At 38.3% G+C, this 25,201-nt stretch overlaps 1 protein-coding gene across 2 annotated transcripts; it reads left to right on the top strand.

The window, feature by feature from the left end:
• Positions 1–511: 511 nt before the first annotated feature.
• On the top strand, positions 512–25,201 carry LOC111333465 (FACT complex subunit SPT16). 2 transcript variants are annotated; one of them, XM_022939033.2, is made up of 39 exons: positions 512–667; positions 781–891; positions 1,873–2,037; positions 2,793–2,852; positions 3,099–3,191; positions 3,515–3,583; positions 3,784–3,861; positions 4,759–4,845; positions 5,305–5,372; positions 6,960–7,065; positions 7,383–7,449; positions 7,546–7,636; positions 8,266–8,339; positions 8,799–8,911; positions 9,400–9,465; positions 10,034–10,075; positions 10,490–10,552; positions 11,215–11,244; positions 12,590–12,664; positions 13,494–13,537; positions 13,729–13,811; positions 14,191–14,261; positions 14,642–14,706; positions 15,118–15,180; positions 15,751–15,886; positions 16,363–16,464; positions 17,084–17,108; positions 17,197–17,270; positions 18,100–18,144; positions 18,675–18,728; positions 19,298–19,369; positions 20,283–20,395; positions 20,678–20,753; positions 20,945–21,001; positions 21,740–21,852; positions 22,257–22,386; positions 22,845–22,971; positions 23,821–23,895; positions 24,888–25,201. In XM_022939033.2, exons 1-39 carry the CDS (start codon positions 593–595, stop codon positions 24,983–24,985), a joined length of 3,156 nt encoding a protein of 1,051 aa, XP_022794768.1. In that variant the 5' UTR covers positions 512–592; the 3' UTR covers positions 24,986–25,201. The 2 variants fall into 2 exon arrangements, with proteins under 2 accessions (XP_022794768.1, XP_022794769.1); XM_022939034.2 differs by lacking the exon at positions 11,215–11,244.

The following is a 25,201-nucleotide window of genomic DNA, read 5'->3' as shown; positions in this document are numbered from 1 at the left end:
ATGACAAATCCTCGGCACAAGACAAGCTGTTGAAGAAAATGCGAATGTCCAGCAACCAGGCGAACTCGAAGATGACGGTATTTTTCTTTGTGAAGTGCTAAACAATTCAGCACCAAAAAAATTTTAAAGAATTTCTAAAGGAAAAAGAAAGCGTAAAAATATTTGGCAACCGTAAATATCAGTGCAAACCGTCGGTATATTTCGTCTATTAATCCCATGAACTTTCATTACAAGTACGATACTGGTGTAAACATATGTTAGTGGTGGGTCTGTAGTAACTTGGCAACCGTGAATATGTATGTGAGTTGCCAAAAGAAAACCGAGAAAAGTTCAGCTACATCTGAGACGCCAAATAATATCCGTTTGGTAGAAAAAAAAACGCAATTAAAAGTTGACTGCAATTATTCCCATATCCTGTACAGGTGGGACACACATCACGAAGACGACCAGCGGCTCACCTCTAGAAATTAAAGTATAGGCGCGGCTTTGATTGGTTACGGTGATGTTGACGTCATTGGCTAGGATATGATTCCCGCCATTTTGAGTCTTCGTGTGTTCGAACATTTGTGCCACTTTCCACCATTAGGAAAGCATGGCAGCATCGAAAATTTCTCTCGACAAAGACGCCTTTTTTCGGCGAATCAAAAGGATTTATGACGCCTGGAAGGTAAAAATTTTGACGTGTTTTGGGGTCATCGAAAGGGAAGTTTGACTTAGCGATGGGACTTAGATTTTTAACGTACGACAAATATTTAATACGCACACGATTTTCAATTTCAGAAGGAGGACAGCATGGAAGATAATGGGGCTGCCTTTCCAAGTGTTGACGCAGTGGTGATTGCAGTCGGGCAGGACGAAGAAGCCATTTATAACAAATCGACAGCAATACAGGTAGAACATGTTGTTGCAGTGTCCGTGAATTGACGGCAATCACATGGTCTCAATGTTGTCGATCATTTAAATTCCTGTTTGCACATGAGTTCATAATCTGGTGTGAAGCGGAACGCAATCGGTCAATTTTTAACACTGGCTCCATGCATTTCATTCTTACGATATCGCTTGAAAGTGGTTTTAATTATTGTTTACATGTAACTTTAGCTGATTCTGCCAAACATATATCAAATATTGATTGATATTAATATCAATAAATATTTATCATTTATTCCATATCCCCCGGACTCAAGAATTTGTATGAGTAATTTATAATGTCAGTTGTTATGGGTTACGTCACCCTTCCTATCAGCATATACCCTTATTTTTGGCATCTTATTATCAAATCTTTCTCAGTAAATAATTCAGATGGGAGAGTAGAAAATGAAATTCTCTGCTGTCATGGAAAAATTGTTTTTCTTTTTTCGCTATTGTTAACACACTCTGTACTTCACTCTACTGATAAAAGAATGCCTCGTGTGATTTGAATGGTACCTATTTTTTATCATTACAATGGAAAGTAGGGCATTGCATTGTCTATTAGCTTTGAAATTTCATGGTTTATTTAATTAAGGTTGAATGGTTCTCTTTCTCTTTCTGTCAACAAACAGATAAGGAAAATATTTTTTGGTTGGTTTGTATGTCATGATCGTCAGCATAATATTTTCCTGTTACCCTTTCCACACTATTAGTAAGTACATAGTGCAGGGGTTCATCAAGAGCCAGCTGCCAGCAAAATTCATCATCTATGGCAGCCAAAATCATTCCATTCATTCTCTGACATTAAGAATGTGAGAATAAGGATTGAACCACTAGTAGCTGCTTTCTTTGGAATTTTTGCCACCTACAATTGAGATGTTTGATTGTGTTGTAACTGTGAAAAGAACTGAAATTGAGTTCATTTCATGTTTCTTCAGCTTATTTTTTTTTGTGTTTCTTCAGCAATGGTTGTTTGGTTATGAACTGGCTGATACTGTTACAGTACTGTGTGAGGGATCAGTGCACTTTCTTGCCAGTAAAAAGAAATATGATTTTCTTAAACCATTACAAGATATGCAAGTGAAATCCAACACTTCACCATCATTACAACTTCATTTGCGAAACAAGGTGGGAAGGATTTTTCTAAGTACCATTGCTTATATATAGCATCGTTTCAGCCTTCACTTGACTCAACACCAATTGGCGTGTAGATAATGTTTTACAATGGTTTTGAAGTAATGGAAAGTAGCATTTGAGCTGGAGATAAAAGTGAACTACAAAGAAAAAATAAATTTATCTCTTTTTATATGTGATGTTATTTATTCAGGGTTCACCCTTTAATCCCAAGGGGTGACGAGCATCTAATTTCTCCTTACAATATCACCCCTGAATCTCACATTAAGGTAATGAGATTAAGGGAATTGATCACCAACTAAAGAAACTCTTGATTATTAAACAAGTTCTCCTTGTCAATGCTATAAATATATCTTATTAACCAAGCGTGAGGGCCGTACTGGGAGAATATCGGCCCGAGGTCTTGACAGTATGGACCGAGCACAGCTAGGTCCGTACAAAAAAGACCGAGGGCCGATATTCTTCCAGTACGGTCCTGAGCAAGCTTGGTTAATAAGAGATTTATTATATGACTGAAGTTCAAAGGGACACAAGTGCGGTATCATTCGGGACCATTCGGGACAGTGCCCGGTCCAATACTGAGAGAATATTGACTGGCAATAGAGCGTTTTGATTGGTTGATTTTAGTTATTGGCCCTCTGACTGCCCGAGTCGTGTAATAAAAATGTATAGAGAACAGTATGGAGAATAAAGCAGACTGGTGAGAGAATGTAAAGGATTAATTTTGATAATCTACCTGCTCTCTACAGACTGACCAAGACAAGGAGAATTTTCAAAAGCTTATTAACTCTATGAGAGAAAGTAAATCTGTAAGTACGAGAATTTTGAGCTTAGGATGTTTTACTTAATATACCCACAATGAGACTAGTATCATGTTAAAATGATTTATCGTATTATGCATGTGCTAAGAAAGAGATACAGTTGTCTAACTATCCACTTTGAAAGCGTCTTAGATTTCAAATGACTGATTATGTGCTTAGAAATGAAATTCTTCATGAAGTAAGCTGGAAATATTTGTAAACTTCATTTGACTTATTATGCTCTCTCTTTTGCAGGGAAAGACTGTGGGTGTTTTTCAGAAAGATAATTTTCAAGGACAATTTGTTGACGAGTGGAAAAATGCATTTGCAAAGGAGTCCTTCGAAAAGGTCTGTTCAAAGAATTTACAACCGTCAAATTAATAAATCTAACTAAGAAAATTTATATTACTTGTAAGACTTGTACCTACCTAAAGTTCATCAATATGTGTTTCACTACAGGTACAAGTTGACAGTTTTGTTATACTATCAACAGTAATGGATTGTTTGTCTTTTTTTCTATTTTGCATGTAACCATTTTTACTTGATCACCCTTCATTTTGTGTTACCTTTCATTTGAAATTTGTCTGTACCGATTTGTACAGATTTGTTAAATACAACGGTGTTGATTATCATGAATAGTGATGGTCAAGTGCTGATGTGATGTTTTACAGGTTGATATTAGCAGTGCAGTGGCTTATGTCATGTCAGTAAGAGAGGATCAAGAGCTCACTCATGTCAAGGTATAAGCAGGGATTAATATTTTAATCCTAATATCACAGAACCAGGGCTCTCTCTTACCCAGAAGTGATCAAAAAATGAATTTCTCCTTTCTGTTTCAATTCATTTTAAGGGTGACAAGAAGATGGGATATTGTCTGAGTTGATACTGAATTCTAGAGGCAGTGGTACCATCTAACACTTTTTCTTTCTTTGTTCTGTAGAAAGCTGCACAAGTTTCCTCAGATATTTTTGTCAAATACTTCAAGAAACAAGTCATGGAAATTGTAGATGATGAAAAGGTGATATTATGCGCTATGTGAACTTTTGTTAAAAATTTGCTGTAGAGTGTAAGTTGGTCGTTATCTGATTTTGATAACTCCAAATCAGAGAAGTGTTGTAGTGTGCCAGAAAATATTGACTTTTGTTCTATGTAGTAAATTATGTGCGAGATGAACGCATGTTAAGTTAGGTCGTGTGAGAAGACTTTGAAAATTAAGTCTTAAATTTATGTCCAAGCATGGCTTTGTGCTGTGGGCTAGGTTTATGAAAATTTTCCCACAATCATCCATATGATCCCGATATCACAACTATATCAGTTTGAAGCTTCAACGTCCCTCCCTACCCCCAGGCAAACCCCTGGGCATTTAAACTTTTGAAAATTGTTTTGTTCAAATTCCTGCCCCTCCCCTGCAGGGAAAAATTGTGTTTAAATGCCCCACCCAATTTTTTTTGCAAAAGGCAAAATCATGTTGGTGACATTCCATACTTTAACCAAGCTTTAAAACCTAGACCTTGTTGACACTCTTTTCTGAGCCATTTGCTAGCAAAAGTGAACTATTCACGTATAAATACCTCCATCTTTAAAGAAGTGACACCTCCAGTTCAAATCTCCCATTCTTGCCAAGCAAGGTTCAAATTGCTCCCCCCCCCCCCCCCGGGCACAGACGATGGTCAAATGCCTGTGGGTTGCCCAAAGTTGGGGGGAGGGGTATGTTTAAGCTTGGAATTGCCAACTTCTGCATTGTTTTCCTTTTCTTGCCATAATTGTAAAGTAGCAACAGTATTGAAAGTGGAGAGATGTGATGTTCTTGGGGTTCCGTTTTATAATTTGCAATAAATTACTACTAGTTGACTGTGATATTTTTAAAGAGATATTTGTGCTGTGCTTATTTGTCATTTGGTTATCTGTTTTGCAGAGAGTGAAACATTCAAAAATTGCAGATGGAATAGAAGGAGCTTTGGATTCGAAGAAGTTTTTGCAACCTGGGATGGATTCTGACCAAGTGAGGATCACATTCTAAATTCCTTGTGATTAATCCAGTAAAATGATAAATGTTACCAGCAGAGCTGTTCCTTCAGGGGTCTTGAGTAAATGTAGTAAAAAAAAAAATATTGTTTCATCAATCAGAAGCAACAATTACGGAAATTTATACTCTTTTGCAAAAGTCACAGTGGTATTGGTAAATTTGTGGAAGTCTGGATCAAATTCCCAGGTTAATCTCCTGATTAGGATCATTGTTCTGTGTTCTTTGGTGAGGTGCTCTATTCTTACAGTACCAATCTTCACTCAGGAGTGTAAATGGGAGTAAGAAAAGTTTTAGAAAACATGACAAAGTGGAGAATGGGCAACCTATGATGAGATAGCATCTCATTCAGGGCGAGAAGCAGTACTCCTGGTCCCTTCTGGAAACTGGAATACATTTCATGCACATTTATTCATTACTTTTCATTCCTTTTTTAAGGTTGAGATGTGTTACCCTCCCATTATACAGAGTGGAGGGAAATTTACACTCAAGTTCAGTACAGTGAGGTAAGAATATTTTGAAGGTAATAAATTTACACATTGACACCTGAAGTGCCCGTAATCGCCCAAACCGCTCAATTGGCTTGCGCGAGAACGCTTTCCCCCCTACCTCCCCTACTAAGCAGAGTTTTGACCCCAAACTTCGTCTATGGTTTCGAGATCAATAAACCAATCAGAATCTGTCATTTACGCATATATTTTGATGGCTTTAGGGTGTACTAGAGGGACATCATTCTATGCATCCTCACTAAATAGTCAAATTTGAAAATGTGGCATCCGCGAGGCTGACCCTCAAAATTTTCAGGTCGGATTTTTCATTCATTTGCAATCGAGTTAGACCTTGTGGAACTCAGAATGTAAAGTAGCAATGCTATAGAATACTCTGCTTGAAAAATCATGGATATCAAGGTCTTAAAGATGACAGAATAAGCTCTTGAGTCAAGGACGCTACGATTCTCCTAGACGATGTGAATTATAGACATGAAGTGAAAACGAATTTTCAGACTTCAAGCAGGGCCTAGCGACCATTTGACGATTCGATGGCCTGGTAAATATTATGTTCGAGTAACATTGTGTTCAAAAAGTATTGTTTAACAGAAGATTTTGCGTCAAATCGAAGTTTTTTCAGAATTTTCAACATAACGCTGCACAATTTTCTGGCCTTGAAGGCAAGTAAACAATGATCTAAGCGTGGTGAATTTTACCATGTGGAATTTGTACACATAAGAAATTCGTATGTTTTTCACTTATAACAGCCAATTAAAAAACTGTTTTGAATAAATCTGTTTTGAATAAATCTGTCGTCCCGAAATATTTCTTGGTCATTTTCGTCTTGCTTCCTAATGATAGATTCCATGGAACTTGGGATCTCTTCACTCACGGACAGATTTGCATATTCTCTTTTGAAATATGATCCGCATGCCCATTTGCACACATGTGAAAATATTTAGCGATTTTTATCTTTCATCTTGATTTTTGAGTAAAAACTTAATACGCACCTATCGCTTTTTTCATCGGAAATAAGTTCTTTAATTAGTCTTCTTTCACTGGAGCTTGTTTTTTGGAAAAGATGAATTTTAAAAATTTACTGCGAATAGTGTTTGCTTTCTTGGTTTTTTCCAAAATTTTGACTTTTCGTACGGACGTGTTACAGGTAGGTGTCAATGGGTTAATAATCCTTACTATGATAGTCAGCCCCATCTATTTGTTGGTAATGAACTAGTGAAAAACTTTGTCAAGTAGTAATAGGGACAGGTACCATAAAAGTAGCAAGGGGAGAGGGTGGTAATCTCCTTAGCAGCAAGGAAATCACTATGGCAACAAAGCCTCACTCCTTCTTCAGGCATGGTTTGACACTACACTGACACCAAGGCTGTCTGAAATGACAACTTGCCAAAAGAAAGAGGCGAGGGGTGGGGGAGAAAAATCAAGCAGAGCAAATTGATTGAAAGGACAAGGCACTGCTCCTCTAAACATTTCATCACATTGATGTACTCAATGCATTGATTTGGCTCAAACCTGACCTAAATTACAGTTTCATTCATATCACTGAATTATGACTTGATTTGACATTCTTATTTGGAAATTTTGTAGTAATGAGGAAAAGCTTCACTATGGTACAATAATCTGCTCCCTTGGTGTTCGATACAAGTTCTACTGTTCCAATATTGTTCGGACAATGTTGTATGAGCCATCACAGGTGAGATTTCCCTATGTTTGGGGTGGGGTTTTACTTTGATCTGCAATCAGGGTTTTTCTTTTAAAGTACAAAAGGGAGACACAGCTAGAGAAGTTATGGTCCTCTTCATTTGTGGACAAAGTATTAATTTCTCTCTTTGCCAATACACCTGACTTCCACACTGCTCATCTTCATGGTTACCAACAAACTTTCAAGTAACTTGATAAATAGGGTTCATAGGGGTCCAGGAAAACCTGGAAAATCCTGAAATTTTATTTTGACACTTTCCAATTTACAATGAGGTTTTTGTTGTCATGAAATACTGTGTTTTTGTCTAGGAGCAACAAGATAATTATGATCTGCTTCTTACAACTGTGGATGTCATTCTGGACAAGTTAAGACATGGTATGGTTCATTTCTTCTTTATTGTTAAATATTGCTAGTGATAGCAAAATGTTAAATTGCTAATTTTCATTGACAACATGTAATGTTTACTTTAAGGGGTGAAACTTTGTGACGTTTACAATGCTGCCCTTGAACATGTTACAGAAAAGAAACCTGATTTTCAGGCTAATTTTGTGAAAAATGTTGGGTAAGTGATTGACCTAACCCCGTAACTCCCAGAGGAAGCCAACATATAACTTCTACTTATCACATACCTATGTGTACATTATCTAGCAAACAGGCAATGAGAATAGTCAAACATATTAGGTACATGTAGAAGTGGATATCTCGATGTGACACCAAATTATCTTTGCTAATTTACAAGGAAATGTGTAGCAGCTAGTGGAAAGAATTAAAAATCAGATCTAGGGAGTTAAAGCAGGGTTTGGCGCTAACCTTTCAACTTACTAGCCAAGGAGCTAGTGATATCGTAGATGTTAGAACAATTTCAGTTTGTTTACTGGCCAAAACCACCAGCCAAAACTGAATTTCTACTAGTCTGTGGCTAGTTGGCTACTGTTAGTGTCAAGCCCTGTGAAGGTTAAAATGAATGGCATTTATTGTAAATGTAGCGTATATTCAGCATACACTAGCTTTCATTGTATTTTATCCTGAGTATTGTTTAAAAGTTTGGATGAATCTAATTATTATTATTTACAGTGTAGATTATGCTTTTTTCTGTTTTTGTTTATAACTGGATTTGATTTATCATTTGTGTGTAAGTAACAAAGATTTGTTCAAAGTTTGTAATGTGTAGTTTTCTCTTACTATTTTCAGGTTTGGGATGGGAATAGAATTTAGGGAAGGCTCTTTACTCATAGCTTCGAAAAACAATCATGTGGCAAAGAAAGGTAAAATTATTTTGCCTACTATTTAGAATCATAATCCAAACTAATGGAAAAATTAATAAGAATCAAACTGAACTGGGAAGTATTTATAATTCTACAAAAATATAACTAGTGTTACTGTACAGCTGTGCTTGAGGTGCCATACAGGTACAGGTAACTGTCTCCCTCTCCTTTTTGTGAGGGTAATAGTAAGGATAACATGGTAACAGTCGAACTTCCACTAACAGCCACCTCTGTACAACATTCACCTTTCCACAACTTCCACCCATTTTGCTCCTGGTACACTGTCTATACACTCACCCCTGCAGTGCTGTTCCTCCATGCAGTGGCCACCTCTCCACAATCCTCACTTTCTTCTGTCTTTTAAGGTGGCCATTGTGGGGAGATTCAACTGTAGCCAAAAATTTTATATACAGTCAGCCTGGAGTTCACAAATTTATTTGGATAATTTGCTTGCTTTAGGGATGGTTTTCAATGTGAATGCAGGTTTCTCAGGCTTAATTAATGATACTGCAGAGGACAGTGAGAGCAAAAACTATGCCCTATTTATTGGAGATACTGTGTTAGTTAATGAGGTATGTGTGTAAAGAACTCTATTTTTGGACAGAATGGCTAGGTTTACACTGAATATATCATAAAGAAAAAACATAAGAACAACCTTGATTATAAGTACCCTCTGCACCTCATTTGCAAGGTTTATGCATCCTCTTTAATAATTTAAGCACCCCACTCATGGAAAGTAAACACAATGTGGAAGCTTTCATAGTTCATAAACTGTCTGTTACATGTATATGTTGTAATTCAATTTTATCCTTGGTTCAAATTTTATTTTCCTTTGTTTCAAACTCATTATCATACATTAACATGACTGAGAACAACGCAAAATAAAATTTGAACCAAAGATAAAATTGAACTACAACATATATTCCCCACAATTCCAGCCCCCTTTTTTGTGACTGTCAACATTTTACATGGGTATTTCTTTTTTCTTGTTTCTGGAACTGTTAATTCCATCTCCTCTTACTATTTATCTTTTGGTGACAAGTTTGTTCATTTGTTTCAGGACTCTCCAGCCTCTGTATTGACATTAGCCAAGAAAAAGATCCCTAATATTGGCATCTTTCTCAAGGTTGGTTGATCTTTACTTTTTGCCTTTCTCCCTCAAGACTTTCAAATAAATGTAACCCTCTGATTTAATAGCTTTGCCGACCGGCAGGGACACCGCAACAGCTGGTGCCAATTACTGCAGGCCCAGTAAACCCACCCATCCCACCCAGGGGAGGACATCCATCACACAGTAATCTCATGCATGGGAAATTAACGTCTCCTGCCCCTAACCCTGCAGGAGACAGGACCTCCAATTATTCGTCACTATCTGAGAAGAGTAGAATATCTAACCATTTCTTGATGTTATAGAAAGGTAGCAAATTCTTCTCAATTATTTTAAGACCCTGAGTGTTGGTCTGGCTGGGGCTTGAACTCTCTACCTCCCACACAACAGTCCAGCGCTCTATCCATTGAGCTAACCGGGAGGCTAGTGATTCTCCTATCTGTCAGCCAGACATTTCTTATAAAATAATCTTTGAGAAATTGGTTTTAAATGAAATGATAATCCTCTCATTGATATTTTTCTTGTATTGGTATCTGTGTGGGGATTATGATTATTTAACATGCCTTAATTCTCTCTTCTCCTACAGGATGAAGAAGATGAAGGAGAAGATCAACAGGAAAATGGAGAGGTATAGTACATGCATGTGCTGCAATTTGTGTAGCTTTTGAATTGATACATTATATCATCGTTTCCTCTTGAATAGATGTAGGAGTTTTTGCATTACCCTTCCTCTCAACGTGGGAACTATGAAGTTCTCTTTATGATTTGATTGATTCAGCTCTCTGAAAAAGGTTTGAATAAGCATCGTATTAGTATCATATTAGTATTAGTATCATATTGTGAACCTCTTGAGAAACAACTACAAGGTTTCAAAGTTTGTAAGGGTTATAACCTCAGTTTGGAATGGTAGCTTTCTGTTCATTAATTTTCTTTTGCATTGTAGTTTTCCATTGCAGCATGAAATGATAGTGCAAAACCAATGCATCCATGGACTACTATATTTTTATTAACTTGACAAATTGTTCCCTCTACTCATTTGCAGGCTGAAGAGGATCTTCTTTTGGGTCGAGAAGGGAAAGGAGCATTACTTGAAAGCAGAACAAGAGTGAGATAATGATAATAATTTTTCCTTATTGATTTAAAGGAAAAATGAAGCACAGCTCTCATTAAGATATAACTGCATTTCAGTAATTTATTTTGTTCATGATTAAACAGTTCAGGTGACTGCACTGTATACTCTTTGGACTCAAAAATAAAAAAAAAAACAGCAACAACCACAAAAAACATTTACTGTACACATAGGTGTTGAAAGCTTTCCTTGGACGTGAAGCATAAGGGGCTGACCATTTAACTTTTGAGGGGGTGGGTGGGTGATTTCTGGTCATCAAGAAATTTTTTTCTTGCAATCTGCTGAGCAGGGTATTTTTTTCCATTCTAAATGCTCTTTATTTTCTGTTACATTTGGGCTGCATGCAATTTTTTTCTTCCAACAAGCGCCTGCAGGAAATTTTTTTCAAAATCACCCACCCCCCCTCAAGAGTTAAATGGTCAGCCCCTAAATATACAGTATATAACCAATTTAAAAATTTTCCACACTAAATCCACTTTGTTTCACCAATGAGCACCTAAACTGTGTAGATGATGTGATCAATGACTTTGAGAGTGAGTATTTTAATATACAGCCATAAACTAAATTCTATTTTAATTACTTCCACATCAATTAAGAAACTGTGCAATGAATGTTTTGATATCATGTTTTTTCTGCAGTATTCTGAGCTGAGAACGTCAGGGACCACTGTAAGCTTTTTACAGTGTACTATAGATAATACTATAATAATACTATAATAATACTAATAACATAATACTATAACATTAGAGCTCTAAAACTAGAATGACTATTTAAAAGTGTGCTATGGAGATCAGATTTAATTGCTGTACTTTGTTTTCCCCATCAACATAGATGGTAGTTGAAAAAGTAGGATTAACTATTTGAAAATTGTTAATTTTCATAACTCACTTAGACGCTTCGTCTCCATCTTTAACTTGAAATGAGGTTTTTTGAGTAAAAGAGGATCTGACACACTTTTACACATGTGACTTTCAAAGAATCAGGCTAATTTTTGGGACTGCTTAGTTCTGAAGTGATGTTGATTGCTCATTCTCCAGAACTTGAAATGGTTCAATCACTGCCCTGTTCATGCCTTATGGCTTAAAATAATTTGATTTTTAAGGTGACCAAATTTTTTTGGGGCAAAGTTATCTATGAATTGGAAATTAATAGTGTAAGGAAGAATGTATTACAGAGTGACATTTACCTAGTAAAGAAAGCAAACCTTACTGGCATGCCAACAACTGTCTTGATTTTTGAAAGCTTACATGTCACAAGAGGGATATGTGCCCACTTTGCACTGTTCAGCACTGTGGTCTAGCAGTGCCTGGTGGCCCCTAGCTGGCACCTTAATTTTGCTCTTGGGCAACTCAGGAATCTTAGATTCTTCATAAAACTGGATTTGACAGTTTCAGAGCAGTGTGCTCCCTTCAATTTTTCTTAGAACACAGCCTTGGTGTTGATATTATGAAAGAGGCCATTGAGGATTCCATTGTCTAACTTAAGAAAAGAAATGTTGACTATTTTAATCAGAATATATTTTACATTTTAAGTTTCTGTTTAAGTGTCATGCTTGTAATTAACCTTACAAAAACTAATCATAGCTTTTAGTTAAGTGCATAATTGAAATAATACATGTATCAAAGTAATCATTCAGATCTTCTTCATTAGCATTTCTTTAACTTTTGATTACATTGATAAATATTTTGGTTAAAATATGATGAAAGCATCTAAAGTCACTACTTTTACCGCTGTACTTCACTTGATCTGTTAAATCTATTTAAATGCTGGCATGTGTATTAATGAAGCAAACTCTTGTTTGCTTTGGTTTTAAAAGAAAACTTAATTCCAGTCCTTTCTTGGTTTAAAATGAATCGCTACAACTAAATAGAAATAAGAAATAGAGGCTGTACTTGAGATTCTGTTTATCACTTCTTGGAATCTTTAATAACCACAAATTGTTTTAATTTTGAAAGTGATGCGAGTTTTCTTTAAATTTTGCATGTAAGTGATTATTTGTACTGCTTTATTTAGACTGAAATGACAGCAGAAGAAAGACGGAAAAAGCATCAACTTGAACTAAAGGAGCAACTACACGAAGAAGCAAAGGTATGGCCGTGGATCATATTTATCGGTAATAGCTGTTAAAGCAGTTTTCAATTGAGTGTTGTAAAACCAAAATCAAAGAAATCCCTATGACCAATCAGAATCTAATCATTAGCCAATGAGAACTCAAAGCAAAATCAAGGAAATTGCTTGAAGCGCGGGAAAAACGGGGTGACCAAGTAGCAACTGGTTTTAGTGTTGCATCTGATAGGTTGGGAAGATGACGTGAGTTTTCTGGACCGGTCAGTGCCAATGAGAACTCAAAATGAAAACAAGTAAAAGTGCTAGAAGTGCGGTAAAAACGCGGACGACCAAGTAGCAATTACTTTTAGTGTTGCATCTCATTGGTTGGGAGGATGGCGTGACTTTTCTGGACCAATCACAGTGCAAGTTAAACAAAACTGAAGCAATCTTAGATTACTTTTGACACTCAATTAAAACTGCTTTATTGTATTGATAACTGTAATCCAAGACTGGCTTTGTTTTTGCGTCTCGCGCTCGGAAAAAGACAAATAACAGCCTTGCTGATTCCAGGAACCAGCTCGGCTCTTTCCTTAAATACCCCATGATCATTTTGATGTAGCTTATCTTAGCAGTATATGCAGGTTGCATGTGACGTAGGAGACCGGTGGAACCTGGCTGAGCCTCGCCTATCTTGGACTAGGAAGTTAATCCTATTTTGATGAAAATGTTTTCTTTTGCCTGAATGAGGTTGGGTGGTTAGGAGAGGGAACACATCTTTTATTTAAATTACGTAGAATATGTGCTACCAGCAGTACATGACGACTTGAAGGTAACATTACAAGGTTGATGGTTTTTTTAATTTTCGCAGAGACGTCTTCTTGAGTCCAAGGGGGATAAAGATGCGATTACTAAGTAAGAGTTTTGAATTTTAAAACATTAAAGTAAAAGCCAACGATTCGTTTGTTGCAAGCTTGTGTCATTCTTTTGTTATCTTGGTCAGTAAATTCTTGTTGTGTTTTAACCTTGTTACATTTTATTGGGGGGCAGCAATGCTGAGTGGTTATTTTTGGTTTTATTTTGTCGTGGTATTCAATTACTTTCAGGTTGAAACCGTCCAATGTAGCTTACAAACATCCTACACTTGTTCCGAGAGAGAATGATGTCAGAGAACACAAGATTTTTGTTGGTACGCAAACTCTTGTATATATTTATGTATAATGTGGCTCTTTCTTGTGGTAAAACCGCATCAAGAAACCATCGTTGCTGCAAGCTGCATTCACGTGTTTCTTGCTTCATCTTCCTTTTTAAATTTCCAAGGCCTTGAAGTAGTTTTTTTTATTACAATTTCTTACGTAAAAAAATATTTAATTCAAATACGTTCCATTTTTCAGTGATATGTATCTGAGTGGAGCAGAGGGTTGGCTTACCCCATTTCCCTTAATGAGGAAGAAGTAACAATTTATATTGATAAAATTGGACTCTCCACTTTCAAAAAAGGCACTGCATGCGCGGCTGCAGCCTAGTTTTTTCTCTTTTTACATTGGGTGCTGTTTTTCTCTCTTCAGACAAGAAATACGAGGCAGTAGTTTTACCTCTGTTTGGGGTAGCTACACCATTTCACATATCTACCATCAAGGTAGGTGTAAATTTACTTTACCACAGCGTGTTCGCTGGTGGCTTTCCAGTTGAAAAGCAAGGGATATGATAGTGTTCCTTCCTCTTTACTATTTCAACTGCCTTCTCCCCTTTCTCTAGGTATCCTAGAAATAACAACCCGGTTGATAAACATTTTGGGATTCGTAGCTTTAAAAACATGAAGTGTTTCACCTGATAGTGATTTGGTGACCGTGAGAGCTTTTTACCAAATCCTTTTCCAGACAAATCACGGAATTTTCCGTCTTATGGAACTCATGTTGCAAGAAGAGATTTGTAGAGAACTGTACTAGTTACAGAATCGTGTTGTAGGTAAACTTTTGTCTGGCTAATTTTTGAAAATATTATTTTTGTATTTTTCAGAACATCAGTTCCAGTGATGAGGGTGGTTACACCTACCTTCGAATTAATCTGTTTTGTCCTGGAAGGTAATGAGCAAGGGTTTCTAAGTTTGAACGAATTTTCATTGAGTGCAGTTTAACGAAAACCGAAGCGATTACAATGACCAATGAGAAGAGGATCATATCATAAGAGCCAATCACAGCGCGAAGTTAATACCTGTTAAACTGATAAAAGCCAAAGCAGTTGGTTTCACTTTTTGCACCTGATTTGTTGTTAGGGTGGCGCTTGTTTACGGAAACAATCGCAATGTAGCTTGCCTCACAGGCGTTGTTTGGTCTCATCAACAGACTTAGCGCAAAACAAAGTGAAACAAAATCAAAGCAATCTGGATTTTTCTCGACACTCATTGAAATTGGACTAATTGTATCCCTTTTTTCGGGCTAGATAAAGTTCCTTCCATGAATCCAACTATACTTATGGTATGCTTTTATCCTCAGTGCTGTCGGTCGTTCTGAAGGAAGTCTGTTCGCTCAACCCGAGGCTACATTTGTCAAAGAAGTGTAGGTTTTATGCCTTAAAATTGAGTGAAAATCTCATGGTTTATTATGGTGTACATCTGAGGGTCTTTACCTTCGTGAAATTTTTTGTTGAAGTTTTTTTCGTGTTGGTGACTAATTATTAAGTCTTTGTGATAGTGGCGACAGATGATAAGATTACTTCCACAGAGTACAGTGACGCCTTTTAGACCTTTTCTTTATCTCCACTTTGGACTTTCGACATTGCTTATCCTGGTAGTTCGTTGGACGCTTTTCAGATACAAATCAATTTATGACTTACATGTAGCTCATCAACGAATTTCCTGTACCTCGGTTAGAAGAGCATTCGACCGCGAAATCGAAACATAGTTATCTTTGATTTATCAATCAGATATTTCCAGCACACAGGACAGATGTTTGTTACATCTTTCGCTACGTCCCAAAGTGTATTCGTAGCCAACATGTAACTGTGCGAAGTGCATGGTCTCACTACACCCAGTTGATATACGTCTAAGATTGAGGAAATTCTGTGCACAAAACTTTTATATGAATGATGTAGTTTTCAATGTTTTTTTTTCCTTCTCGTTTTCACAGTAATTACCGAAGCTCGAACAGCAGACCGCACGGTGCATCTCAACCACCGGCGTTCAATCTAAACACAGCGTTTCGTCTCATCAAAGAAGTGCAGAAAAAATTCAAGACACGAGAAGCTGAAGAGAAAGAGAGGCAGGTCTGTGCGTTTTTGTTGGATGTTAGATTTTAATTGTATTTCAGGGAAAGTTCCCTGCGAGATTATTTTTTGTAGTTTGCCGTCGTTCCCATCGTTAGTTGTTAACCAAGGTGGACCGAGCTGTTTTCCGAATCGAGAGGTCTGGTGCGAGCTCTGACCCAGGTCTCTGTTGTCTGTGTCTGTTATTAAGTGAGACTAACCTTTTACCAAAGCCTCTCTTTACCAATGAGTATGAGGGAATGAACACTGGCACCGGGGACGCGTAACCTATAGTAAACGAACATCTCGTCCAGGAAAAGTGGCAAAACTCTGTGAAGCTCCATCCAATAGAAACTAGGAGAAGCTTCGGCGGCTGTGCGAGTCTATCTCCCATTGTAACACTGTCTTACATCGTTTTGAGGCAGTATTACTGTTGATGATATATTTGTCAATGTCTTACGTGACCGTTTTTTTTTTTTTTATATTTGTCTCAATAGGGCGTGGTCCAACAGGGGAACCTCATTCTAAACCCCAACAAAGGCAATCCAAAATTGAAAGATTTGTACATCAGACCAAGTATTACACAAAGACGATCACCGGTACGACCATGATAGTTGCTACCTCTTGTCTCTTGGCTAACTTTGATATTTCTATCGTTTTCGTTTTCTTTTAAAATAGAGAGGAGCCTCTTTCGCCATTTGTAAAGTTGGTAACTTATGTCGCCAAGTTGTCAAGCGTGCAAATTGCGAAAGACGTCACGAGGAAACAATCAAGCGCCAAAAAATCGCGTGAAAGGAGTGTGATTCGAGTAGTGAAATTCCGTCATGTCTTTTTGTTTTGTGATGTTCTTGAGCTTTCGCTGAATCCATGCGCCGCCATTTGAACATGGTTTTTACTATCAAATATCAAACAACTATTTACAGAAAACGCTACTGCATAATTTATAAATTCCGTTATTTTGGTAACATTTATTAAACCAAATTCATTTTATCAAACTTGTATTTATGAAGTGATTTATCATAATTTCAGGTTAAACTGCAACTGATTTTTGTGTTTTTTTTTTTCCCTCATTTCCGTGTTATTTTTTGTTTTAAAGTAATACAATGTATCCATTGGTAGCAACGTAACAATTTATAGTCATGCACATGGAGATAACTGTTGTTGCTTTCGTTGTCTATCAGCTCTTTTTCACACTTCCGTTGTTTTTAATGTTCTCAGGGCACTTTAGAGGCTCATACGAATGGTGAGTGCGTAGACTTTTCATTCATATCTGTACTCGTTTTTGTCTCTGGTGATCTTAACCCGATGTTCTTTCGAATCTTCATTTAAAGGTTTTAGGTTTGGAATGTATGGCGGAAATCACGTGGACATTTTGTATGGGAACGTAAAACATGCTTTTTTCCAGGTAAATTTTTTTTTTTTTTCCGGCTTGCCTAAGAAAAGTTTTGATCGTCATATTGGGGTCTAAGTTCTTTTCCTAAAACTGTTTGTGGCCAAAGTTAAAATAATATAGTAGTGGAGCCAATCATATAGCGATAATGGCCAATTGGAATCTAAACGAAGGACGAAGGACTGTAGCACGTAGAAGATCACTTGATCCAAGTTCGCCAAGAGAACAATCGGGAATCGGAACTTGAGGGTTTTCTTTCGAGAATGCGGCAAATTTAAAGTCCGCGCTAACGTTGCACTGTTAAGGTACAGTCTTTGAAAAAGTTACGAGGTCATGAAACTATAACATTGGGAAGAGTTACAGCCTGCAGAGGGGGCTTCTCATTAGGGCGAGCTCCTGTAACAAGCTCACGATGGTTTATTCGACCGCCATGTTTGATTTAGAGTTAAAGTGACCGTCGCTCACCCCCCTTGGTCAGGGCTCGACAATAACGGTAGCCAACTAGCCGCTGACTAGTAGAAATTCAGTTTTGGCTAGTGGTTTTCGATTTCCACCCGCCAGTAAACAAACTGAAATTGTTTTAACATCTAAGTTGTCACAAGCCACTTGGCTACTAAGTTGAAAAGTTAGTGTCGAGCCTTGTTGGTACAAATTCCTTTCTCTCCCCAGCCTTCCGCTGCTGCAGAAATCAAATAAGGAATCTAGAACTTTCATCAAGAAAACAATGAGCACTCGATGGGCAAATTGCGCCTGCTCTGCCGGCTAGAACAGTCACAATTGGCACAATTCTTTTTAGCTAGTTAATCATTACTACTACATCTGAATTTTGCAACTTGCTTTGCAGCCCTGCGATGGAGAAATGATCATTCTCCTTCACTTTCACTTAAAGGTTTGTTGTTCGCTTCGTTGTTTAACTCTTTAACTCCCATGAGTGACCAAGACAGAATTTCTCCTTACAATATCAATACGTCATCAAGCAGACGAGTGATGAGAATAAGGAAACAAGAAAATCAGGGGATTATCAGTTGATCCAATACCAAATTCTCCAAACCAACATCATAAGAATTGTATTGCAGACAGTAAGGAGAATTGCTAAGGAGATCTTGGGAGTGAAAAGGTTAACAAGACTTATGGGTATGACTATTTGTTGACCTTAACCTCTTCCTTGCCCATTGAAAGGTCACCTTTTTCTTTTTTTACGTCGACTGTTTTATTATTTTGTTTGTATGCTCTGATTTGGTTTGGCGGGGGAAACCTGTTTTGGCCCTTGCTATTCTGTTATCGATCTATTTAGAGATGTTCCAGTTTTGAAACTAAATTTGGTGTCAATGCAGCTCAAGTTAAAACTTTCACTTACCCTATCTTGGAATGTAGACATTACGACGGTGGCTTATAAAATATGATTTTCCTCTTCTCCAGCATCCTATAATCATTGGCAAAAAGAAATACAGAGACATACAGTTTTACACTGAAGTAAGTGCAAGTAAAGTTTCTGACAATATTCGAGGGAGGGGGGTGGGGGGTGGGGGAAAATTGTACCTCTTCCCACGTGGGACCATAAATTAATTTCAAAAAACTAGCAGGGAAATTTTGAGATGGTACCACCCCACCCAGTAGGAGTAGTAACCCTATCTATGACAGGTCACGCTGCGGAAATCGAGATTACGTCCCGATGTAACAGATTTCAATTGAGTGACGAAAGTATCAAGGGTTGCGCTGGGTTTGCTCTACCTCGCTCTCTGATTGGTGTAGTAAACTCGGTCCCCTTCTCAACCAATCAGATTTATAGCTAAAACCAATAATGACTTGGTCTCCCTTGTTCCGCCCTTCAATCTGTTTTTTCTTTTTGTATTTATTCTGTCTTCTCTTTGGCTCTTTGTAATATTCCGATTGGCCATGGTGCTTTGGTATTGATCTAACGACAAGTTGAAAACCACTCTACCATGCTGAGGCTGGCGTCAAGGTCCTCAGTGATCTATTTTCTCGTTTTGATTTGTCTAATTGTATAGCACATGATTTAAACTGTTGCCGTACTTTCGCAGGTCGGTGAAATCACAACAGACTTGGGAAAACACCAACACATGCACGACAGGGATGACCTTCAAGCAGAGCAGGTGATTTTGTGGTTACTAAGTATTTCAAAGACTGAAACAAATTCTACCGCAACGAGCTGAGCGAGGTCTTCCTTTCAAAAGGATTACCAACTGAACTTGTCTCTCCTATAACTAAAATTAAGCGCCATCCATCGAGCCTCCCGGTTAGCTCAATGGATAGAGCGCTGGACTGTTGGTGGGAGGTCGAGGGTTCGAGCCCCGGCCAGACCAACACCCTTGAGAAGAATATGCTGCCTTTCTATAACATCAAGAAATGGTTTAGATATTCTAGTCTTCTCGGATAGGGACGAATAAATGGAGGTCCCATCTCCTGCAGAGTTAGGGGTAGGAGACGTTGATTTCCCACGAACAAGATTACTGTACGATGTATGCCCTCCCCTTGGGTGGGATGGGTGGGTTGGGGTTGGTGTAGGTGGGTGAACCTAGTAGAGGACTACGTGTCCTATTGTTCTCTCACCTGTACACTGTACAAATCTATAAAAACTCAAAACTCAAAACCAAGGGGCTTTTGCGAACCATCACCTCGAATGAGCGCCCGGGAGCTTATTTAAAATTTCTGCTAAAAGTGAGGACGTGGCAGTAGGAAAAAATTAATAGAACAGATACGCACATATATGAACTCTGCAAGTACATGGAGATAGCAGGAAACTATTCTCCTGTACTGATCTCGCTGAAGTTGAAGCTGAAAAAGTTATGAATAAAGTGGTAATAGAAACAAGTTTTCCGTGTATCCTTACTATTTAAGAAAAAAGGGGAGGAGCGCTTATTCGAGAGGGGCGCTTATTTAACATTATGGCTAAGGGGGTGGGTGCTTCTTAGAGCATGGGGGCTTATTCGCTTATATCTTAAAAACGCTACAAGTTTTCAAGTGAACGGGAAAGCGTTTTGTCTGATATTTGTTCTGCATTTACAGGCCGAAAGGGAGTTAAGGCAAAGGTTAAAATCGGTGTTTAAGAATTTCATTGATAAAGTAGAAGGAATAACTCACGGGCAAGTGGAATTTGATGTTCCATTCAGAGACCTCGGGTAAGTGGAATGCACGTAGCACAACTGCATTCAACACCAAGAGTCATTCTTGACCCTTCACCAGACATGAAGAGACATTCGTATCAGCCTATTTGTCCCGTACTATCGCAATGTCTGTTTTTACTTTTTTCGTATTTTGCTTTTTTTTTTTTTTTTTTTTTTCCTCGGTTAAGCCATTCGTTGTAATTTCCGCTTTTCTAACTTTCTTTTCGTCGGCGTGACCCACACTTTATTTTTTTAAAACCACTTCAGTAATGATTGTTTATTTGTTTTGTTTTTCAGATTTATGGGTGTACCATCTCGGAGCACAGTATTACTTCAGCCCACAACACATTGTTTAGTTAACATTACCGAGCAGGTACTAACAAATCCTCTGCCTTCCCTTAACTGCTGATTAGAGCACTTCTTTCCACTCGACTGTTTTCGGTGGACCGCTGTTTCTTTTGCTTTCTTGAGCCCTTAGAATAGTCTTGACGTAATCCTAAATCCTGATATGTGTTTTTTTCTTTACTGATGCTACGACTCATCGTGGTATGTTTTCTTCCCTAGCCAACGTTCATCATCACTTTGGATGAAGTAGAACTTGTTCACTTCGAGCGAGTACAGGTAAATCCATTTAACCAGATTATTTGATTAGGAGTCGTTAGTGTTTGTCATTATTATCCAACTGCACTGCAAGGTGTCGAGTACAAATACACATATATCGTTTTGTTGTGTAGTATCGCGGAGCATTTTTACGAGTTGTACCGTATTTTGACGAGCCCGTAAGGCGAGTCAAAATACAAACAATGAGTAAAAATACTCGGCAATACGACACGCCAAAGCGTCTAATAAGTTGTTTATAATGCAACACGCCAAATTGTTATTGCAGGGCTGGCGAATTTCGCGGTTACCGTAAATAAATATCGCCTGCACTGAAATGACGGATGTGTTGGATAATAAATCTCTTATTAAACGTTTTGTTGTATTGTATCGCTGAGTATTTTTAGTCGTTGTTTGTATTTTGACTTTCCCTACGGATTAGTCAAAATACGGCACAACTCGTGAAAATACTCGGCGATACTACACAACAAAACGCTCTCTTCGTAGCATTCATAGTCTTGATTCTCACCGAATTGGCAAACCCATTTGAAAGCGCCGATCAATTTTCATCGCTCGCACACGAAATGTTCGTAAAATGAGGGGAGGTTTTTTTAGACAGATGCGCAAAGAGTGATTTTATCGAAGAATTGGACTTTTGCTCTCCTGTCTGGTAGTCGAAAGTACAGTTGATACCGACGGGGGATTTAAGTTTTTTTTCAGTTTTGCTTTTCCGCTGGTTGACCATTTTTTCCCTTGTTTTAGTTTCATCTGAAGAATTTTGACATGGTGTTTGTGTTCAAAGACTACAAACGTAAAGTGGAACACGTAAATGCTATACCAATGACGTCACTGGATTCGGTCAAAGACTGGCTGAAGTACGTTTCCGTAGGCTTCCTTAACCCTTTACATACTAACATCAGTCTGCATATTCTCCATACTGTTCTCTATACATTTCCTAACGTGCCGACAAGGAGAATTAGTCTAACGATCGGGAGTTTCTTTTGTTGGTGATCATTTCCTTTATTCTCGTGACCTTAATGTGTGATTCAGGGGTGATATTGTAAGGAGAAATTAGATGCTGGTCTCTCTAAGGGGTCAAAGGGTTAATAATGCGACGTAAAATCCCAGTTATAGAAGTGGTCGTTCTCTCGCCCCAGGGGCTCAGGAAGAAGATAGAGCTTGGGATTGAAGTCCGCTTGATTGCCGATCCAGGAAGAAATTTGCCAGCCAAATGCTGTGGAGATAATATTTGCTCCTTTACGCTTCGTTTTCTTTGCAGTTCATGTGACATTAAGTACACCGAAGGAATCCAGAGTTTAAACTGGGCAAAGATCATGAAAACCATTAACGATGATCCTGAAGCGTTCATTGAGAATGGTGGCTGGAGTTTCTTGGATCCCGACAGCAGTGTAAGTTTTCTAGCAAAGTGACTCAGGGGTTCTGGTTAAGGGCCCTAAACGGCGTTTTTTTTTTCACAGAAATATTTACCGAAAGATTTTTCCAATAATTGGTTTTTGTGATTAATGTAAAAACTCATTGCATTAAATTTACATCGTTTTCCTCTGCCAATCAATGGTTTAGATACCTATCAGATGTCATCGCTTTCAAAACACATGTGTAGAAGAAATCCTGCCTGTTTAGAGCTATCTATCTCTTCGAAGTCACACGTCTCGAATACGACTTCCCCTAGATATCCTTTCTATACTTACGGTGTGCAAACGTAACCCCATTATTCCACATGGCCTCCCCTGGCGTGGATGGCAAGTGGCACAGTTGCCGGCTAGTTGTTGTTTTTTACCTCTTATGGGAAAACTCAGCAAGGAACCTCGGCTTGTTTTGTTCTGAATTAAGTGCATTTGAACCTCAGGGTGAAGAGGGAGGAGAAAGCGAGGATGAAGCGGAAAGTGAGTACGCTCCGACAGAATCAGAGGAAGAGGAGTCGTCTTCACAAGAGGAATATTCTTCTGAAACAGAGACAAGCGAAGACGGCTCAGGTGAGGACACTGCGCACGAGAGGGCCTGGACTCAAACGCGTATGAATCTCATGCGACTCGCCCTTTGCGTCCTTTCTGTGCTTGCCTCCGCGTGCCTGAAAAACGCCAAAAAAGGGGAAAAAAAATGTAGCCTGTCTAGTTTGGCCGAAATAGCATCCATCAGACGACCTAGGGCACCCTAAGTGGCTCACTACTGGTGTTCGGATCCAGTTTTTTATAAACTATGCTGTTCGTGCTCTGTTGTTACAATGAATCTTTTTCGGCTACAGCAATGTGGCAGCTTTCAGAAAACTGGCAATAAATGTTGTTCAGATGAACCGCAAAAAGACAGTTGCTCCTTTAGCGTGATTAAAATCACTTGATAAAACTTTCCTGAGGGTTATGTTTCTATTGTCTGATTTGTTGTCTTTATTTGTTTGTTTGTTTGTTTGTTTTTGTCCTAGGGCGCCCACTGTCGTAAGAATTTGCTGGCGAGGGCGAGAATTGCTGAATAGTTTTTACCGTTCAATAAGTCATTTTCGTAATAATAAAATTCGAACATGGCTCCAAGGCTCTGGAGAATAAAACAAAAGGAATTATTTATTTATCCCTCAATTTTCGATGTGATTTCTTTGGTTTTATTCCTTTGGTTTTATTCCTCCAAGCCTTCCTCCAAGTTTTTTGATACATCAAAAATGGCCTATTTAACTGATATGAACATCATGGAAACTCCGCTTCAAAACCCCCCGCACAATTTCGTCTTCCTTTTGATGGTCTTTTTCGATTATCTCACTGAATTACAGTTGTGGGGGAGAGTACGCTGATCGCGATAGCGAAACTGGATTAGCTGACTAATGTTTTCTTTTTAAGAATTCGAGGAAGAGATGGGCAGTGAGGAGGAAAGCGGAAAAGACTGGTCCGAACTTGAAGAGGAAGCTGCTAAAGGTGAGCTCTAGATCTTTCTCGACTAGTACTCGAGCCGTTTTCCTTGATATTTGATATGTTGTACTTCCCTTGTGGTACATTGGCCCCATGCCACGCACGCTTTCAAGTTGCTTGTAATTTTCGGTGCGTTCTGCGGTCGTTCATAAATGTTTAATTGAATCCACGCAGTGGTGGATTTTTCTTTATGCAAAATGTGCTAGAAAGTTCCTTAGTTGATTGTTTTTCTGAGTAACCGGAAATACTGTTTTAAAAACATTTTTATCACCAAAATGCGTGAATGAAAATGGAGCCTCGCGCACAAAACTCGGCGAGTAAAAGGAGAATTAACTGCTTTTTAAAGCGTGCTAAACTGTTTTGGAAAGAAATAAATAAAGATTTGTGTGGGCAAAACAATGCTGAACCCGCTACTTCAGTACTTCGGAAATACTGAAAACAGCTGATTCACGCTATTTGTGCCTTGTAAATAGAGTTTCTGGAATATTGTAATTAGTTTTAGACTAGAGTTTTCTTTCTCTGTGGTGGCCCTAAAATCAGGAAATGATCAGCAAAAAGATAAATTACTCAATGTTAGTAAAAAGTAAGTGAATTTCATTTTGATCGAGGGAAATTAAAAATTTGGCGGAGAAGCCACGGAAAAGTAAATTGTGAACACCATCATTCGACATGTTTGTGTGTGTTCACTGTCTTGTTAAGGGCCGTAGATTAAATTTATTGAGTCGGTAAAGAAGGGCGACCGACATGGTAGGCCCGGAGGCTGTTACTGCATGTCATCTTGTATGTGTTTTTTTCTTGAAAACGTTTTGTTGTCAATCCGGTAAAAGCCTTGAAATTTTGACGACTGGCATGTGAAGCAGCCATGTTCAGGAATCTGTGTTCCTGCTTGTGTTCTAACCACCGTGCGGAATGCTTTTGTTCTAGCCGCATGGATCAGTTGTAAAATGAACCCAGACCAAAGTCCGCCGTTTTGATTCGGTTTCATTTTTGTTCCTCAGCCGACCGCGATAGGGGCCAAGAAGAAACTCCATCAAAGAAGAGAAAAAAACCGAGTAGCAAACACGAATCTCCACGTAAGAAAAAACGAAAGCGTTAAACATGCTATCGTTGGGTACATTTAAACGAAGATGTGTTAGAAACGCAATGTCGTTTGGCGTCCGTCCACCGTCATAACTGGAGATGTCGTTGTAACTGAAGATTGAAAAGGAGAAAAGGAGAGCGGACTCGTGCAAACATTTTTTTAAACGCTGGCCGGTGATTGTGCGACATAATGCCTTCATGTATTATAATGGATAGAAACTAGGCCGTTTTA

Source organism: Stylophora pistillata, chromosome 3 (genome assembly GCF_964205215.1).
Source record: "Stylophora pistillata chromosome 3, jaStyPist1.2, whole genome shotgun sequence".
Taxonomy (NCBI): Eukaryota; Metazoa; Cnidaria; class Anthozoa; order Scleractinia; family Pocilloporidae; genus Stylophora; species Stylophora pistillata.
Note: the sequence above shows the minus strand (reverse complement) of the source record. Positions and strands in the feature narration are given on the sequence as shown.